At 36.0% G+C, this 21,191-nt stretch overlaps 3 protein-coding genes across 4 annotated transcripts in view; all 3 read right to left on the bottom strand.

Moving 5' to 3' along the window:
* LOC137388890 (uncharacterized) overlaps window positions 1-21,191 on the bottom strand; it is a 193,055-nt gene that overhangs the window by 29,613 nt on the left and 142,251 nt on the right. The gene's annotated exons all lie outside the window — the stretch shown is intronic.
* On the bottom strand, window positions 786-5,656 carry LOC137388893 (O-acetyl-ADP-ribose deacetylase-like). Its single transcript, XM_068075374.1, has 3 exons — window positions 5,492-5,656; window positions 2,307-2,421; window positions 786-1,037 (listed from the first exon to the last, which is right to left on the bottom strand). The coding sequence occupies exons 1-3, from the start codon at window positions 5,616-5,618 to the stop codon at window positions 818-820; spliced, it is 462 nt and encodes a 153-aa protein (XP_067931475.1). The 5' UTR covers window positions 5,619-5,656; the 3' UTR covers window positions 786-817.
* On the bottom strand, window positions 6,899-16,524 carry LOC137387100 (transcription intermediary factor 1-beta-like). The gene is made up of 10 exons (XM_068073401.1): window positions 16,355-16,524; window positions 12,286-12,436; window positions 10,442-10,622; window positions 9,903-10,099; window positions 9,311-9,481; window positions 9,116-9,224; window positions 7,956-8,041; window positions 7,620-7,800; window positions 7,274-7,437; window positions 6,899-7,102 (listed from the first exon to the last, which is right to left on the bottom strand). The coding sequence occupies exons 1-10, from the start codon at window positions 16,522-16,524 to the stop codon at window positions 6,899-6,901; spliced, it is 1,614 nt and encodes a 537-aa protein (XP_067929502.1).

The following is a 21,191-nucleotide window of genomic DNA, read 5'->3' as shown; positions in this document are numbered from 1 at the left end:
TATCTTGAGTGTCAGCAGAGTAAGGCGGATTGGCTGCCTCCAGCTTTGGCCACACATCCGCGTGTTCAGGGGATAGACCTATAGCAGTAGGCATAAGTGGAATGAAGTTTGTTGTAGCTGATTGGGGGTTCTTATTGTCTGCAGGTCGGCCTTTAGCAGAAACTGCTGTTTGATCAGTAGCATACAGATTCTATAACAGATATACAATTCCCATGCAAGTAATGCAATACTGCAAAAACATACAATAGAGACAGTTAAGTAGGCCTCCAGTACTTATTATAGTAGGTTAGTAGCTTACCTCAGTTTGCTCCCATAGTAGATGAAAATCGGGAGACCCAGCTTTCCCTTTCACAGACAAGTCAGCCATAACATTATAGAGCTCTTGCATAAACCCAGAGTCATCCACAACAAAGCAAATCTGCTTCAGGTAAGTAACAGGGTTTTTAGAAGAGAACATAGCCAAAGCAACCCAATAACAGAGTCCACAAGTAGCGATGGGCACACCCATAACTCCTGTAAGAACACCATGTAGGTGTCTGCAACAGGGTAAATTCACTCAACTGCTGATTTTATTGGCATCAGCTGTATCTGAAACCCTCACAGCTGTGCTTCAGACTCATTCTATTATCATTCAATATGAGTTGTACAGAAATAAACAAGATGTACTCTAACATTACAGTAACTAAATAGATGTATAAATTAATAATTTTAATAGATGTATTAACATAATTCTATGCAATAAAGATGTCAATATATAAGATCTCAATATAAACAAGCAAGTGAGCCAACATTAACGCAAAGACATGGCTAAACAAAACTACTCAGACAGGAAGTCTGTATATTTAGACATAACTACCAATTTACCTGCACAAATAGCAGGGAAAGCAATAGTTTTAAACTTCAAGTTTTCAACTTCCTTGAGAGCTTCTCTGATAGTCTTCACTAAAAGTGGTCGAACATCTGCACCTTTCTTAGGTAGTGGGGCTATTGCATGGATGACGCATTGTACACCAAGTTTTGCTAGTTCGCCATCAGCCCTGCAAGAGTTATCACATTCCCTTTGAGCTATCGGAATCACATCAGACATCAGCAAGGAATAGTAGACAATTCAGAAGGCCAAAAGTGCTGGGGGAAAGGTGGAGGAATAGCTAGAAGCAAAGGAGGTAATTGAACTATATACCAGAAAATAAGGTAGAAGGGGGCTAATTAAAGTTGCAGAGTAGATGAGAATTATTTACAGTTTATAGGAGGTGCATCAATCTCAGACTTTGTAAACTGATTTACAAAAAAGCTTGTCTAGTTTTAGTACTACTTACACATGTAGAGGGTTGAACAACAAATACATGATGAACAACATAAATTCAGCTTTTCAATTAAAGTCATTTTCATATCGAGGTCGATCTTACTTCTGAGATTATTCTTAGCTTTTAAACGTGGGAATTTGTACCAACAACTTGTTTCAGCTTCAGTCATTTACAGTGTGCTTGTGTTCTGTACAAGTGAGTTCAGGTTAACTCACACAGAATGATTGCTGTAAAGAAGCCTCTTTAATATGTGCTATCCTTTTTTGCTACGAACCTGTTGGAGTTATCACCTCCATCTTCGTATTTAGCTGTTTTCTTTCCAATTCAAACATTTTCCCAATTTTATTAAGTTAGTAGCTAGTAACTATCTACACTCATTTTGTGTTATGATTGCATATTAAACTATCGCAAGTTGTAGAGTATTTTCATTGCCATTCAAAATGGAGAGTTGTGTTTTCATGGCGAGACTCTCCGCAATGCTAAATGGCAAGATATAAATTCTTAGAAAATGTGACGAGTTTGAAAGCATATAGAGACAACCATTTGGTCAGACACATGCAAACGCACAGACATCGGAGCAGAGAATTTTTCATCCTCAACACTTTGTTTCACTGCTCCTGGTCACTATCTCTGTAGATGTATGATTCCATCAAAGATAAAGTACTGAACCTGCATTTACAGCAACCTGTTCATGTTCTTCAGCTTCATATAGCAGAGCTGTCAGAATGTTTGACTATTATTATTAGATGTCTGTCAAAAACTTATGAGAAAATTTCAGCAGAGATGCTGGAAAGCATAATTTTAACGAAAAACACAAAAAGAGCTCTATTTTCGTTGCACTTTGTAAACTGAAAAAAAAACACCAACAGGACTGCCAGCTCAAGACATTTATTGAGTATGAGTTACCATGACAACTTGGCTTCTCTCATCTGTGATAACTACATAACTACATACTAGTAGAAAGGAGCCCACAAATACAGTGTACAAAATAGCCAAACTTACGGCTGAACAAAAGTGTCTCCCTCTTTCAACAACCCACCAGTTCTTATAACGAACTCTTTTCCTTTAATTTGAAACCGCTGACCACACGCATCAGCTATAGCCTTGCTCACTCCTCCTAGAAAGTCATCAAACAAGACCTGTTCACAGAACATATAAACACTGTAAGATTTCTAAACTGGTTTATGATGTATGAATATGAAATACTGAAATCTTCCTAAAAGTGGAGGTTGGGTATACTAAGATCCTACTTAGAGTGGAAAGTGGGTATACTAAGATCATAGTTAAAGCAAAGGGTGGGTATACAGTAACTGTGGTCTTAACAAAAGTCGAAAGATGGGCAGAACACCTCCTGATTACCGGCATCAATTATGACAAGTTCAGGGTTATGCAATGTACGCAGTTGAAGACACTGGTGGATATACTATCTATAACTCCAATATTTTTTATATTGGATATTGTGTTTGCCTGAAGATTAAAACTAAGAATCAGACCACGTGTAGTCTGAGATCTAAGGAACTCTTTCCCTTTAATTTGAAACCGCTGACCACACGCGATAGCTATGGCCTTGCTCACTCCTCCTAAAACATCATTGAGCAAGACCTGCTCACACATCATATAAACACCATAAGATGTCAAACTCGTGTATAATATGTGAATATGAAATACTGAGGTCCTACCTAAAATAGAAAGGTGGGTACCCTGAGATCCTACTTAAAGGACGCTGAAGAAGTATTGAGCAAATCTGCAGGTGAATCCATGCGAGTTGATGAAGGCAGCAGAGAGGTCTAAGACCAATGAACAGATGACCTCTTACTTGAAATGATCAACTAAAGATACCTCCCAGTTTATTAAACTTTTTTCACTAGCATCATGGTTGTCTCAAAAAGTACTGAAGTGTTAAATCTAGTGATGGTGGTATTTAAGGGGACTTTTGATCTCTCTTGATATTAGTGAAACTTTACTCTAATGCTAAGATATTAACTTAATTTATTGCTAACATTAATTTATTGCCAATTATTATTTATTACCTTCAATGTTGTTTTGTGCGATATAGTTATGAGATAGCGATAGTGTTAGTCATAGATAGTGGTGAATCAAGAGACCAGCCTTGATGGCAGCAAAAATTTTTATCGTGTGCTGACTAAGGCGAAGACGCTCCGTTACATTTTATGACGAGGTGCTTCTCGGTCCATCATAAATGATTTCTGTCTTGAGTGTAATGTTAGATTTAGCTGCAAGAACTTGCTAGTATCAGGGCCGTATCCTTCTATACTGCAGCTACTGCCATGGCAGTACCATTTTTTGAGGCTCAAAATCTCGGAATTCACAGCATTTTTGCTTGATTTTAACACTTTGGCTGGGGAAACGACCAAAATGTTGTTTATCGGTTGCGCGTGAAAATGACATTTATGACGCTATAAAGCTGCCATCTAGTAAGGATATGAATGCTAGTAAGTTTTAAATATCATCAACAAGATATTAGTCGATGAATTACAATATAAAACGATTATCCGAAGGGCGTTGCTTTGTTCTAAAAGCTAAAGAAATCGCGCCTCCTTGGAAAAGAATAAAAGTTGGAAAAACCAGTCAACATCCGCTCGACTTCCAAAACGGTAAAATAAAATATTATTTGATTCTGCGATCGTTAGTGATTTTTGGTGTGATCAGAATAAAAATAAGTTAGATGATAGAAGTGATATAAACTTTTTAGAATTTTATTATACTTGGAATATACAGAGAAAAACGATCGTTATGGTAGCTCGCACGGCAACGTTATAGCGTTTGACTTTACCGAAAGGAATGCTTCCAAGTGTTTCATACAGAGACAATTGTACATGGTTGTATTTTTTTGTAGTAGCAGATATGTAAATGAATGCTTATGTACAAAAGATTTTGTTCCTAGAAATAAATTTCAGTTTGAGCTATGCATGTAACATGCATAGCTAACATGCACAGATCAAACTTAAATCTTCTACTACTTGCTCAGTATTATAGACTATAGTATAATTGTGTTATTTTTAACATGGTGCTCTATTAATTTTACTGTTTAACTCTACAATATTATTTAATTAACATGGTTCATAGGAGACTACTCATCTCCTACACCATTCAGCATTGTACCCGGTGATAATTCTACCTCATGCTAGCTTTTGCCAACCCCTTTAGCAGCTCCCATTCACATTATATTTTTAATAAGCGTTGTTAAAGACAATCTCAATAAACAGTTTTATATTAAGAAAACTGGATTATAATGTCAAATTTGCTGTTAGAACATGTGCCCCATCAGGAGCCAAGTGTGCTAGATTTGCACATTTTGACTAGTTAAACTAAAAAATTTCCCCGGACCCCCTCCCCCACCGAGAGGGTGCTCGGCTCCCGTCCCGGACTCTCACCGCAGTACCATTTTCAAACAGGTGGATACGGCCTTGGCTAGTATACTTTAAAACAAAAATACTGCATAAAAACTTCTGTCTTATAATTTTTTTAGACTCAAACTTTGCTTTAGCTAAAAAATATGCTTAAACTGTAAGACCCTGAATATAAAGTTCATAAGAACAATTGAGTTTTTCCATTAACCATTCCTGTTTGTCTGATTTTCAATAGCGCTTACAATGTTTCAGCAAAATGACAGCAAAATGATTAAATGTTTGCTGATTAAGGATGAGAAGTGGAAAGTGGCAAGTTGAGAATATGCCAGCAAAGACTATTGATTTTTAAGATGATGTGCTTCTCTCCTTAAAATGTAAACAATCTTGGCTTGAGTGCAATGTTAGGTTTAGCTGCAAGAACTTCTTAATATATTTATTCTCAATGCTGCCAAAAATTAGGAGCTAAAAGCTTTGCTTTGACTAAAAATGTGTTCAAACTGTCAGATTCTACCCAAATCTAAAAATAATCCGGGTAATTGGGTTCTTCCATTAACCATTCCTTTTGGTCAGATTTTTAATAGCGCTTACAACGTTTTAATTGTAAAGACAATGCTTTCTTTCTTCAGTACATATAGTGTATAATAAAATAGTAGAATACAACCGACAAAGCCTTTTATAGTTAGCAAAAGCTTGGTAAATGACCAGAGTCAAACCATAATAGAGATTGTGGAGATTACAAATAGAGATTCACAATTAATGGAGATCACAAAACTATGATAACCAATTTATGAAAAGTGAGTGATGAGGACAACTTACGCTGGTGGGAAAGGTCAGCGCCAGAGGAACTAACAACAGCGTGTGTTTTCATCTTAGTCAAGTCTCCCTGCATTATAGAGACGAGTGTTCCATTGGGTAATGTGATGTCTAACTGCTTCCTCTGCATCCCAGGATGAGCAGGTCTTTTCTTCTGATATTGAGAAATGTAACTAAAAATATATGATATTGTTTTCCCACGACCAAACGAGCGGAACGAAGTGTGGGAGTTTTTATGATAAATGCATGTGCACACAACTTACAAAAATTATTCATCAACAATGAGACGAACCCTCATCAAGAAATTTCATCAACAAATTTAACCATCGTTATGTAAAGTCGTTAAAGTATAATAACAATACAAACACATTTAAACCTATTTAAATATGTTACCAAGTCTTTGTAAACCGTTGGTATTATCTTAAAACTTACCCATCTGATCGGATTATACACAAATAGACAGATTAATTTCAAAGAAAATCGCCACAAAACACTTGAAAAGCTTGGTTTAATAAAAGTTAAGACCGAAAATTGAAACGCCGAGGGACAGATAATAGAACGATGAAGTCTTGCGCATTTCACGAAAAAAATATTGTGCACTTTTCACCAGTCTATAGCATTGTCAAATTGCCGAAAGTTTTGGCAATTAACATAGGAGTACAGAAATCGTTTCATTTTTGCCGATTTCAATTTTTTCATTTTCATTTGCCGACACATTTGAATACTTTCCCATTCTAACTGATGTCCAACGCAGTATAAGTAAAGCAAATGACGATGATATTTTTTAACGTTTCTTATGAGATTATTACAATAATTAATTGTAAGTTTGGATGACTACAGAACAATGACTACGTAGTACAGACTTTCTAAAAATCTAACGCAGTGTAAGTAAAGGCATGACGATGATATTTTTTCCAACGGTTCTAATGAGATTATTGCAATAATTAATTATAAGTTTGGATGACTACAGGACAATGACTACATAGTACAGATTTTCTAAAAATCTATATAAATATCACAACTTCGTGATATTGTTAGCTATGCCGTTTTGAAATGTAAACAAAATTGTGCATTGGTTTTTTATTATTACTATACAAATAATATTGGTTATTCTAATAATATCAGTGCATTTTACTTCTAATATTGGCCAATATTGCATTTCTTTTTTTGAAGGAGGAGAGATATAAACATATATTCTTTTCCTTTCATTATTGCTATTTGTTGTATATAATAACACCCGATACATTACAGCTACCATTGCATTTATCCTATTGACTGCTAATATTGCATTTCTCAACCATCAGTACCCTTTCTTTTTTCCAATATCACTTTGGTCGTGGGCTGTATGACAGTGGAATTTCTAGTATTTAGAATTCCTTTAGCCTGGCAAGTGACTTTTTGTTAAAGTTTTCAACATTGTATCAGGATAAAATAATGACAAATGATATGAACTAGCCGTTCCATGAATAGAACATCTTTATCTTTGTTAGCTGGTGACCCGATAATCCTGATCTCATCATTAGTAGAGAGACGAGCGATGAAACCATATCGAGGGTCTTGTAGCTGATCTACTAAAGCCTTAGCTAATTCTTGTTTGTCTCCATCATAGTTCAACTGCAAGAGTAACAATTATATTAGAAAATATGTTGGTATCAATCATCGCAGCCAACTTATTTGTTGCGACTAAAAAAGCAAAGCGGTCTGTCAGGGTGCTGCGACTTCGCAAATGTGAATTCAAATTAGTCTACTGACGGCTATATGATAAGTTACAGCAATAGAGCTTACCTTGATGGAGTGAGAGTAAACTGATTTAGTGACATCATAAAACAGCTCAAGCAATGCATCCATCATACGCTCAGCTACACCAGGTATGTATGATTTTACTGTGACTATTATAAGCTGGTCATTATCTGGATGCGTTGATTCAGTTAGTGTTCCCTCAAGCTGCTCTACAATAGTTTAGTATGAAGTGGATAACAATATGTTTGTTATATACAGAATAAATTCCACAATACTTATTCTAAACCCAAATGCATGCATTTCATCTGATTGTTCCGAACTGATGCTATTGTTCTGCAATACAATTGTTCTACAGTTATGATAACATATATTGTATGGTATTGTAACCCACCTAGTATCTTTGAAGTGAGGTCTTTAGCATGTATAATCTTCATAAACTCATAATAAATTTGTTCAAACCACTTTACCACTGTCTCCTCTTCTTCCTCATCAGGTTTTAAATTATCCATTTGTTGCATCACCAATGTAGACTCTCCTTCCTTCTCAGGAACTTTGGACTTATTTCTGGTTTCCTGTAACCAAATATAAACTAGCAACAGAGAAATAATAATCAAAAGAAGGCATGATGTAGACCACAAGACTGAACTCTAAAACTAAAAGCAGAAGAAAGTGAGTGATGTAAAAATGTAGCGTTATTTGGGTATAAGCAAACAGTGTTGAAACTTACCAGATCTGGCTCGCTATCAGACAATTGACCAATCAGGACGTCATACATAATCTTTGTGACTTCCGCGTTGATCGCCAATTGACTTTCTAAAGTCAATAATTGCTAGCAATTAATTGGCAGAATGACATAAATACATAATCCAATCAGACTCTATACTTTCATAATTATTAAAATGACAGTACGTCTATATCACCATAACTATTGCTATGATAGCACCTCTATATCAACATAACTATTACTATGACAGTACCTCTATATCAACATAACTATTACTATGACAGTGCCTCTATATCAACATAACTATTACTATGACCGTACCTCTATATCAACATAACTATTAATATGACAGTAACTCTATACCTACATAACTATTACTATGCTAATAGCTCTATATCAACATAACTATTACTATGACAGTACATCTATATCCACATAACTATTACTATGACAGTACCTCTATATCAACATAACTATTACTATGACAGTACATCTATATCCACATAACTATTACTATGACAGTACATCTATATCAACATAACTATTACTATGACAGTACATCTATATTAACATAACTATTACTATGACAGTACCTCTATATCAACATAACTATTACTATGACAGTACCTCTATATCATCATAACTATTACTATGTCAGTACATCTATATCAACATAAATATTACTATGACCATTAGCTCTATATCAACATAACTATTACTATGACAGTACCTCTATATCAACATAACTATTACTATGACAGTACATCTATATCAACATAACTATTACTATGACCAGTACCTCTATATCAACATAACTATTACTATGACAGTACCTCTAAATCAACATAACTATTACTATGACAGTACCACTATACCAATCCATTTATATTAAAACCTGCCACAATATTTTAGTATTTAGGAGTTTAATGCACCTTTTTTCACCTGGTCTAGTTCCTTGCAATCTATTCGCATATTACCTAAACTTACTTACATTTTCAATGCCATAGACAAATAGAAACATAGTGAATCATTTTTGCAGATGTATATGGCTGAGATAACACGTGTTTTTCTATGGCAACTGACGCAAACCTGTCCCTAACTACAGATCTACAAATACAGACTTACCAATACAAACTAACCAATAGAGACCACTATTAAATAACCTTTGATAGTCAGTCCAGTAGCTTCTGTTATGCGTAGAGCAGGTAACTCCTTTGCAAGCCCATTGTTTAACTGCGACTCTGCCTGCTTACTATTTCGTATGACATCCACCTGTGTACAAGAAAAGAACTAAATGCTTTCTGAACCATACTAACTACTCACAATACCAGAATAGCCTTGATTCATTCAATACATACCAGATGATCCTGTTTCAGACTGGCAAGCATTCTCTGTAGTATAGTGTTCAAGTGGGACAACTCCGACTCGACAACATCATCTTTAAAGTGAACAATGTTATCCTCCATCTCTTGTCTTTTTTCATTGAACTTTTTCTCTAAGCTCTCATACTGAGCATTGATCTCTTTTAACTACAAACAAAAGTGAATGATTGAATACTCAAGTACTAATAGGGAGTTTAATACACTACCTTTATCATGTATTGGATTTAAAGTGCTAAATAATGTCTGACTACATGTACACTAAAGTACAATTCGGTTTGCATACTCCCCTTTGACTTTGATTTGACTTTCTGACACATATGATAAAATAATAATGCTGTTTAGTGGAAAAGCTACACTAAGGTGCAGTTTGAAAGTTTTCTTTTTTTCAGTCAAATAGCAGTTCTGTTTATTGATCACAAGTCAGGCTGTGGTCCTAGAGAAAAAAAATCTTTCATTTTAGTAAATCCACTAAAGCCTTATACAAACAACATCAACCGTTTCAGCATTGCTGTTGAAGTAATCACCAGCTCATCACTAGTGCTACAAAACATTTATATAATTTCTTTACCTGATCGTCCCTAGTGTTATGTATAAGTTTAACCATTTTTTCTGTCTCTTCACCATATTCTGTCAGAACACGATCGCTCTCCTTGCTGAGGAATAATAAAACGTCTTTCCTCTCCTCAACCTTTGTTTTTAGTAATTCTATCTTTTCTTTTACTTCTCCATGAAGCTTTCTCAGATGAACTGGGCGATGCCACGAACCTACAAAAGGGCCTGTAGTTAGTTCTGAGGCATGCATAGGTAGAATGCATGTGATAGAATTGGCACATCAAAAATGACCGGTTGGTAGAATGAATGGCAGTATCGGTCTTATTATCTCCCATTCAGGCCACATCATCAGCAGCGTATGAATGACCTTATTTGGAGTCATCAACTAAAACTTCGTCCAAAGTATTTATGTGAAAAGGCCAAACAAACTGGGTGTGAGTTTTCAGTATGTATCAATTTAGGCTCACACATTGTAACATATAAACTTGGTAAAGCAGAAAATTGATTGATACATGTAGTTGTGAATATTATGAGACACGTATGATGGTCACTCACCTGAACAGGCACCTTCTTCATCAATGCAGTCTTCACAAAGAATATCTGAACACCTTCGACAACCAAAGGATAAGACTTGTCCTTCGTGTACTGAACATGTTCTCTTCTCTTCCTGTTTGCTTCGTAGACTAAACTCAGCAATGCTGATAAACTTGTGTTTAGATAGTAAAGCATCATGGTGCTGCAAATACAAAAAATGAGCCACCATATTTAGTGTATTCCATCATTAAGATGGTGGTTTGCTCTACAGAGACAACTATAGCCTTTCATCCAAGCTTGGTTGACCTGCAAGTTTAACCAATGATATAAACCCCCACAGGATTGGTCACGGCCATCATGTGGGTGGGATTTGTTGATCGAGCTCTGTTGGGATGAACCCGAAAATGGAACCAGAACAAAAAAATATGCTGAATAAAGCCCCTTGTAAATTTACGAATATTATGAACAATGGTGGTTATTTAATGATCTGTTGGTTTTGTTTTGTTGTCAAATAAATATAGTTGCCAAATATTGTCATAGTTATGATCAGTCAGTTGCCATTCACAAGCATTCATGATATTAATAGTCGCCATTGTGAAGGCCCAAATTAGGTTTCAGATTTAGATTTCGAGTATGAACTACACTGCACAGCTTTGCCTTCTGTTCCATCTTCTTGGCCAGGTCGAACAACGGTAGATACAAAAAGCCGAACGCGTTGAATGACCGAACAGACCGAATATTTTTGGAAGTTGCCCTCTCATTTGTGGAAGTTTAGGTTTAATTCAAGTTTCATTTAAGTTTCAAGTTATTCAAGTTTAATTAAAATTAATACATAATATAATTTTTTTTTAATTTCAACTATTATTTTAGAATTAAATTATTATTATCATTATTGTTACAATTATTATCTATAAATAATATTGATTGCATGTTTCATATAATTATAATAAATATTACTATAATTATATAGAAATAAATATATTCATTGCCAATTGAATAAAGAAACAATTTTGGCTAGTTATTTAGCTACTAGTTCACCAATGGTTAACAATACTATGTACTGAACAGATGAAACACTTACCTTTTGCTTCTACAAGGCATTTCCTTTTTATCGGTCAAAGGTAAGGCAAGTACTGACTAGATTAGCGACAGCAAAAATACCTCGCGTGAATATGTAATATTTTTATTCACAGTGTGCTTTACTGGCGCGAAAATAAACAACAGTCCCTAATATGTTTCTAAGCAATTCATTGAGCTTTTTATTTACGGAAGTTTGAGTTGCGCACCCTTATTCTTAAATAGTCACATGATAGGGCAACTGCCAAACATATTCGGTCTGTTCGGTCATTCAGTGCTTTCGGCTTTTTGTATCTACCGGTCAAACAATGTGACAACGATGACAGACTTTGTAATTTTATAGTAGGGGTGGCAAAATATTAATCAAAAACTAGGGAAAAAAGGCCGGTGTTCGGGTGATTTCGGGTAAGTTATATTTAACTTTAAGCATATACTAAGATCCCTACCAATCTTAAAATTGGTAAAAATAGGTAATTTGAAATGTTTCATTTTCCATGGATCCATTTTTCTGATTAGGTATTACCTCCTACACTCTAGAAATTCAAGGTTTGTTATCGGCTTATTCAGTGAATCGCCGTGGGTCTACTGACTGAAAGAGCTCATGACACGATAACAGCGAGTCGTATTTTCCCAAAAACCTAACAAGGCAACGCGGCCGCCCTGTGAGAATTGTGTTAGCCCCGAAACCCAGGCTAGCACAATCCCAACAGAGCTCGATCAACAAACCTTGCCCACATGATGGCTGTGATCAATCTTGCAGGGGAGTTTAGATCATTGGTATAACTCACCTTTTTATGTTCTGGACAGTATTTCTTCTTGCACTCCGCTTCAGAGCAATATATAGTAGCTGGCTTCTCACACACGTCACAGAAGTACTGAGGATTCTGGGTACCTATCTGAGCGTCTGATAGACTATGAATTGGTACATTCAGAACCTGCCTAAAAGTCAGAGTGTGATGTTGTCAGAAGACAGAACTGACACAGAGTAATGTTTTATATCAGACTTAAGGTGCATTTTGATGCTGTAAAACGAAATAAATTTGAAGGTTGAGCATATTCAAACATCTTGAAATGTTCACGAAGTTTCTTCTGTATCTTTACTGATAATCTATACTGATAATTTTTATTATAATGAGAGCCGTGTCCGTTCGTCTTTCTAAAGGCAAGACTCGAATTTGGGAAAAAAGTTTGCGTTTTACAGCATTTTATCCCACAACTTTTGGCTTCTCCACCTAGCATGCTACTATTTGCACCAATCATTCACCCACTACAATTCCAGAGTTATCTACTATATAAACGGCACTCGTTGTCTGTGTGTCCGCCTTATAGAGTACCGTAATTTTCGGACTATTAGCCGCTACTAGGTGTGTAGGGCGCATTAACGGGAATCTCCGATTAGTACACGCCTCTATACATAACCTATTCATCGTTTTTACACAAAATCAAGTCATATCTGGTTAGCGCGCGCCTCTTTACGGTACCCCAACGACACTGGTGCATTTGAAACAGCAAAGTTGTTGCCGTGTTAAAAAGCACCGTCCTGAGTTTTGCGGCCTATAAAAAGGTGCCTATACAGCTATACAAATGTACTAATCGTTAAATAAAATTAATGAATAGTAATTTACATGCGATTAGTATTTACTGCCAACGTGTACCGAGAAGGTCACGCGAACGTTGGTTTCTTGCGGTCACTGGAAAAAACACAGTTCTCACCTACTAATTTCTACATAAAAAAGGTAAGTACTTCTTATTCAATGTTGTATTGTCTATGGATTGTCACATTTCCACTAAATAACCCTTTCACTTGCGTCCATGTACAAATTTGGCTATCGGCCTATTGCCAGCCATTTTGCCGATATTGCTTAATATGTATACATTATTTTTTCAATTTTAAACTCCATCTAGAACTTTTGTTTTGGTTATATATTTTATTTTGCCAACATTTTAACTAGCACTGCTAAACAAAAATTTTGTTGTATTTATCCTTTGTGCATTAATAAAACGATGCGAAGCTACAAAGCAAAACGATCCTCTACAATGTTCCTTATTCTTACAAAACCATTACTTTCATTGCCATCAGAGTCAGTGCTGCTATTTTAATTATCTGTGTAATCGCAAAAAGCTGAATCGGCTATAATGTCATCAACATAAGTAGTTATTTGTTTTCTAATTTGGACGTCTTTGATGAACTTACACAAAAATGTTCGTTTTAAGTTGGATATCTCCAAACAAAGATTAAAATATTAAACTTTAGGCTAACTTTGTAAAGAAATCTTAGGACAACACTGTCACTATCATAAAAGTCCTAAAGATCGTTGGTTATGTTATCAACGAATAATAAAATTCAGTTACTAGCAATTGCTGGGAAAGTCGCAAAATTGTGTCTGCCGAGGTCGACCATAGAAAATGCATAAAAGAGTCTACTTTGGTGAAAGGGTTGAAAACGTTGGATTTGCCACTGTTTGTGATAGTAAACATGTTTATTTCCTACTGAGTTACTTTTGCTTTTTTCCAGCTACGAGTACTACAGAACTACAGCTACTACAGAACTTGCACGGGTACCGCTACTGCGTTTTACCTACTAAATTTCTACATTGAAAAGGTTAGTACGTTTTATTCAATGTCGTATTGCCTATGAATCGCCACACCTCAACTACTTAATAACATTGGGTTTGCTACTGTTTGCGATAGTTGGACAAGTTCATTTCCTTCAGCAGCTGAATTACTAATTTTTTTTCCAGCTGCGAGTAGGCCTACTGTAAATTACTACTGCAGAACTTGCACGAGTACTCCAAGGGTTGCGATAGGCGATGGTGAAAAGAAAGAGAGCAGCTGGTATCGAATTACTGTCACCCTGCTTTAGCCATGACCAGCTGTACGTCGCCTGCTAAAAAGTAGGCACAAGCCGAAAACTGTTTGTTCATACACCCGACAGAAGAACAAAAGATGTTGTCTATCCGCAAGTATTGCGTTGAACTAACATCGTGTTATTGTTATGTCATGTTATGTTCTTCATGTTCTGCTATACTACATGCAGCATTTTCTAACATATTTTTCAGTATATATATATTTTCATGCATTCGTTATCCTTATTGTATCTCATAAAAAGGCTATAAATGTTGGCGTTATGTTTTATTATTGTAAAGTGCTAATGCTGTATCTGCCTTGACATCATACTGTCTGTGCTGTTATACATATAAATTTTATCGACAGGACCTCATTACTGTTTGTATATACCATGTCAAAACACAGGCTATAGACGAAAAACTGGTGGGCTATGATTAGTGTTTTAAGCATGTAGTCTCCATTCAATAAATGCTGGCGATAGCAAAATATTTTGTATAATTTTTTAGAAAATGCATAACTTTTCAATACTGCCAGTTTAAAGAGCTTCAGTTTGCCTGGCAATGTCAATTTCATTATCAGTTCTCTTTACACAAACATGGCAATGCCTATTGGAGTGGTTTGAGACTGATGCATTGTAGACTAGCTGTAAAATGTATTGCAGATTTCCTTTGTTTTCCCAACATTATTGACATATATGACTGCATATGTGTATGCATAGTGTGATCGGGGCAACAAATTTTAGTAGACTGCATATTTGGAGTTGTTTTACAGTATGAAAGACAACTCTCAATAAACCTATTGCTGTACATGAATCTGTTCCTGTGAACGGGTAATGCGGCTAGCGGTTTGGGGCCGTGGCGTCACTCGGTGATGCGCGGGAGACCTTTTTCGCCCCGAGTGCAGCGAGAGTATCCAGGTGTGGCTTTCCGGATGAATGAGTTGGCGAGTGTGAGGAGATTGATTGCGAGTGCGAGGCGATTGGTTGTGAGTGCGAGGCGATCAATTGCAAGGTGAGTGCAAGGTGATTGATTGCAAGGCGATTGATTGCGAGACGGGTGCGGGCCGATTGATTGCGAGTGCGAAGCGATTGATTGCGAGGCGAGTGCAAGAGCGCGATTGTCAACTGCTCGGCGGGTAAAGACTGGTCAGCCAAGGCGGGGGCTCGGCGGCAGAAGTGCGCAATTGTCAACCGCAAATATAGACGAGTATGGACGAACACATGAATCTAGACACATGAATCTAGAATATTTACTAGATTTTACACGCATCTAGCTGTAGAACACATTGCAGATTTCCATTATTCTCTCCAACATAATTTACATGTAATATGTGTATGCAAATTTAGGGCAACAATTTCAGTAGACAATTTACATAATAATACATCAGGGCAACAATTTCAGTAGACTGCATATTTGGAGTTGTTATACAGTATGAAAGACAACTCTCAATAAACCTTATGCTGCGCATGAATCTGTTCCTGTAGGCGGGTAATGCAGCTAGTTGCGTAAATACTTGTTCTCTGTTCTTTATTGGGTCATGTGATGATTTCTCACAGCAATTAAGACTGCCAGGGTTCTTGTGCCATTAATGAATACCAAAATACTATCACCACACACTGTCTAAGAATGCTTCTAAAAACTTGCCTCTTGTTATGCTGTATAGCTCTTATCAAATAAGAGACATATAGATATACTGAGAAACAACTAGAGTATTAGAATAGGTTAACTAACACCTTATTTGGATGTTTTTGTCTACTAGAGTCATTGAAGTTCTGGTTCATGCTGCTGACCCTGCTGACTTTTCCAGCCAGTAACACAAAGGTACATTAGCATGAAACATGACTTTACTGACTGCACTAGAGGCAAATTCATAAGTATAAATATAACATATTCCAACACTCTAGTTAATTTGTTAGTAGATCGACCTGATTAGACTAACATAGTAGAAACACTAACTTAAAATGGTTGTTGCTAATGATAATATTTGATTACAGTATCATAAATGACTCACTTGCAGTCTGGACACTCCACTATCTTTTGTGCATCCAGAATACCATCTAGACAACCTGAGCAGTGTATATGTCCACAAGGTAACAGCTTTGGCATTTTCATGTTTTCATTCTGTTTCAAGCAGTAACCACATTCTACAGATGTGTTTGTTTGATCTAGGGCAGCAGCCATTGTAGTTGGTTACTACAAACATGTGTCCAATCAGAGAACTTGTTATAAATCCCATATTAGTTCATCTAATCTTTGATGTAAATTTTTACTATCAGGTTTCTAGCTCGCTAACTAACTATCGTAAATGTCTACGATCTCAATATGACAGATTCTGATGAGGCCAAAGAACACTTTTATTTTCAGTTGTGAAATCCGTTTTGACAACAATCGCTGGACCAGAAAAGCTGCTCCTGGCAGGGGTTGCAGCGTTTATCCGCGATCGTCAATTTTTTTTGCGTTTCAGTACTACTGCAGCTTGATGGCTGTGAACACTTAGATTAGCCTAGTTAAGGTATCAACACTACATAGCAATATTACAGTTTTTTCTAAAGATAGACAATGATTTAGTTTCACTCAAGCCTTCTTGCGGAGAGGTTAGCATACTTTTCAAACTGCTGGTCTGACTATTTAAATTTGTGACAATTTTTCTGCCTAACATAGATGAAAAAATTATTGATTACACAGGTTGTTACCATTTTGTTACCATAAAACATTGTATTATTTTAATAATTAATATCTTCATAGCTCTGCATTATTGTGCACTTATCTTTTTTTAGTGCCCTGTTGCAGTTAAGTTAACGTTTTGCAGTGAAAGTTTTAGGAGGAAGTGTAGCAGCGTCTATTTGTGATTGTTAAACTCTGTCTGTGTGCAAGCACCATTCCAGATTAATAGCTGAGTGCACTTAGATTAGCATAGTTAAGGTCTCATCTCTACTTAGTTATGTAACAGTTTTTACAAAGCTAGACAATAATTTAGTTTCATTTAAGCCTCTTGTAGAGAGATTAGCATACTTTTCAAACTGCTGGTCTGATGATTTAAGTTTGTGACATTTTTCTCTGCCTAACATAGATAAAAAAATTTATCGTTAGTACTCTCCTGGTTGTTATCAATTTGTTACTATAAAGCATTGCATTTATTTATGAATTAATTTTATTCCAAGCTCTGAGTTATTGTATAATTGTCTCTTTTGGAACTGTAGTTTCACAGTGTAGTTAACAGGAGGTTGACTACTACAAACTATCAGTCAATAAATGAAATTATAATTCACTTCACCATTCTAACATCAGTTGAAACTTTCACTGCAATATTATAACCGGGAGAAATGTTACAATAAGTGACATTAATGCCTTAGTTGAACATGTCAATTGCAATTGAGCCAATTAATGCAGTGGGAGGAGCAAAGGCATCTTCAACAAAACGAACCATTCCCAGAGTTGCAATGGAAGCCTCACAAAGTAAACGAAGTAGAAACAAATCTACAAGAGAATTCAAAGATGAGTGGACCCAGGAATATGCATTCATTTTTAGGCATGGCAAACCGCAATGTCTATTGTGCCAGGAAACGATCTCCACTAACAAGAAGACGAGCATCAAACGACATCATGCGACAAAGCACAGAGAGTTTACTGCAACATTTCTACTGGGATCTTTAGCTAAACATCAAAAGCTAAGTAAACTTCAAAAATCACTAAATTCTTCAGAAAATATGCTAGTTTCTTTCACAGCTACTAATAAACGCGCTACAAAAGCTTCTCTAGAAAAGATTCTAGCAAAAGCAATGCTTCCCTATTCTCATCTTGAGATTGTAAAAGAATGCATGGTTGAGGCTATGGAAGCACCTTTTCCAGGTAAGCGTGATGTGATTGGTAAAGTCAAGGCAATACCCCTTTGTAGGAAAACTGCCACTGGTAGAATTGAAAGCATTAATGATCATCTCAGAATGACTTTGCTAACCCATATAGACCAGGCGGATTACTTTTCAATCCCCATTGATGAATCTACTGATATAATGGATGTAGCTCAATTAGCAGTCTTTGTAAGGTATTGTTAGATTGGCATCATAAAGCTTAAATCAAGCTAACTTTGCGCTATCTATTCTAATATAGCTAAATATTCTAATACAAGTTATGCTTTTGTTTAGCTATTTATTAAATAGCCATAGCTAATGGTTATATAAACTAGGTCTGGAAGGCAACAGTGCAATACATACTACGAGAGTGAATAAACCCCATATTGTGTTATTATTCATACAGGAACATAACAGGTATGTAAGCTACTGTGTGCACACTAAGCTGAAGTCATACAAGTGCATTTTTAAAGACAGTAAAGAGAGAACACAACTACAAATAGAAAATGTTGCACTTATTTTATGATATTTGTTTTTAAGTGACTAACCCACACATTTATCATGCATGCTTCTTTATGAAGCATCAGTATGTTCTTTATAAAGCATAGTATTATGCTTTAGTCATATACCCTGTGTTGCAGATTCTTTGATGGTGAAGAAATGAAGGAGGAGCTTCTTACTTTGGTTGGATTAGAAGGAGAAACCACCAGTCAGGCTACCTATGATGCCCTCGTTAAAATACTTGACAAGATGAAGATACCTCTCCACAAATGCATATCTGTAACAACAGATGGCGCACCAGCCACGATTGGAAGAGACCAAGGGCCCATAGCTAGATTGAAGAAGGATATGCCATCAATGCTAGCATTCCATTGCATCCTCCACCAAACTGTTTTATGCGGAAAACTAAATGATCACTTTCAACAACTAAGGTGTAAGGTTATGAAGATGATCAACTTCCTCAGAAGTCAATCAGCTCTCAGACACAAAAACTTAAGGAAGTTTCTCAAAGAAAGCGATGCCACTTGCAAAGATTTACTAACATACAATAACATTAGATGGCTAAGTAAGGGAAATGCTCTGTCGAGGTTGTGGAGTATTCGTCAGGAGCTAACTTCATTTTTAAATACATGCACAAGCCTGAATGCAAGACAGTCTCAAGAGATGATGAGCTCTTCTAAAGATATGAGTGACCTTGCCTTCCTTGTTGACATCTGTGTCCATTTGAATGATTTGAACCTCAAGCTTCAAGGGAAGAATGAGACTATCATTAATACACTACCAGCTGTTCAAGCCTTCTCCCATAAGTTGGAGTTATTTCTGATAGATGTGCAAGGTGATATACTTCACTTTCCTACTCTAAAATTATTTTTAGATGACGATGAAGAAATGGCCTCTTGTACAGCTGAGTACACTCACTTTATAGAAAAGCTGCAACAAGAGTTTAGCAATCGATTTAGTCAGTTTCAATCTTTGAAACATATCATACAACTCATAAAAGCACCTTAAAAGGCAAAACCTATTGGAAAGTGGGTTACTCAGTTACCATTGAAAAGTGTTGATGTCTCATCTCTGCAACTGGAGTTGTGTAACCTCAAAGGTACAGATATAGATGAAATTGAGGAGGGGTTCTACTTGAAAGCTTCAACAAAGGCTGGATATCCACAGCTTGCTCAACTAGGAAGATGATTGTACACTGTATTTGCTGCCACATATATATGTGAATCAGCATTTTCATACATGAATAATATTAAGAGCAGGTTGAGATCCACTCTGACCCAAGATCACTTGTGCCAGCTCCTAAGAATAGCATGCTGCAGTAGAAAGCCAGACTACCAAAAGATAATGAGCAGCCATAAAAAATTCCATGTATCTCACTAAACTTTAAGATATACAAAGCTCTTTAGGCTTACTTCAACATTATTCAATGTTATTGTAAAAGTATTTTAATAAATAAATTTAATTACGATGCCACTACCAAACTTGTATTATCAGTATGAAATGTTATAATGTAGCTCTTCATGAAATGTTATATTGTTATACAAAGCTCTTTAGGCTCACTTCAACATTATTCAATGCTATTGTAAAATTATTCTAATAAATAAATTTTATTACAACCACTACCAAACTTGTATTATCAGTATAAAATGTTATACTGATACACATATTATGCGGCTCCCAAAAATCTTGAAACTTTGAAATTTGGCTCTTTGAGAAAAAACTTTGCCCACCCCTGATTTAGGGTGCAAGAATTGCTGCATAAAATCCAAGAGAAGTGTAGATGGTTTCGTTCGATTTATTTGAAGGAGTTCCTGTTAGTGGCGTAGCCATTACTCCGCTTTCCTAGCGAGAGCGCTCCTTATATACATTATATGTATTTTCCGCTGTACTGTATAATGGAACCGATAGAAAACCGTATAAGAAAGATAAGTAATATGATCGCTAACATGTTTGCTTAGTTACGGCTAACATGTTTGTTTAGTTACGGCTAATATGTTTGCTTAGTTACGGCTAACATGGTTGCTTAGTTACAGCCAAAACTATAAGCGTCAAAATTATTAGCAATATAAATGTACAAGAGAGACAGAAACAATATACACAAAGTAGTACGAAATATATAAGAGGGGATTATTAAGTAGGTATGAAAATATTGTGGTGAAAATATGTGGTCAGGCTATGCGTTAGCGAGTCTTTAATATAACACTGTTTGTCAAACTCAGATCTTTGTCTTTCCTGAGAGTTAGCTTCTCATGGAATCTTGCAAAGCTAGGGATAACCTATGTTCCTCATTTGTTTGTCAACTGTGAGCAATGAAGTTACCATTGTTTTCTATGAATATCAGCTTATAAAAAGCTAAGGTTAAAATAACTAGAAAATTGCTTGGCTTTCTTTTTTTCAAGAAAAGCCGAGGTGTTAAAGGAAAGAAAAAGCTTGCAAACAAGTCTGCTCATTTAGTTGATTTACACAACAAGCTGTAGCAGCTAGTTTGATCATTTTTTT

Source organism: Watersipora subatra, chromosome 2 (assembly GCF_963576615.1).
Source record: "Watersipora subatra chromosome 2, tzWatSuba1.1, whole genome shotgun sequence".
NCBI lineage: Eukaryota > Metazoa > Bryozoa > Gymnolaemata > Cheilostomatida > Watersiporidae > Watersipora > Watersipora subatra.
This window is presented reverse-complemented; position numbering and strand designations above follow the sequence as displayed.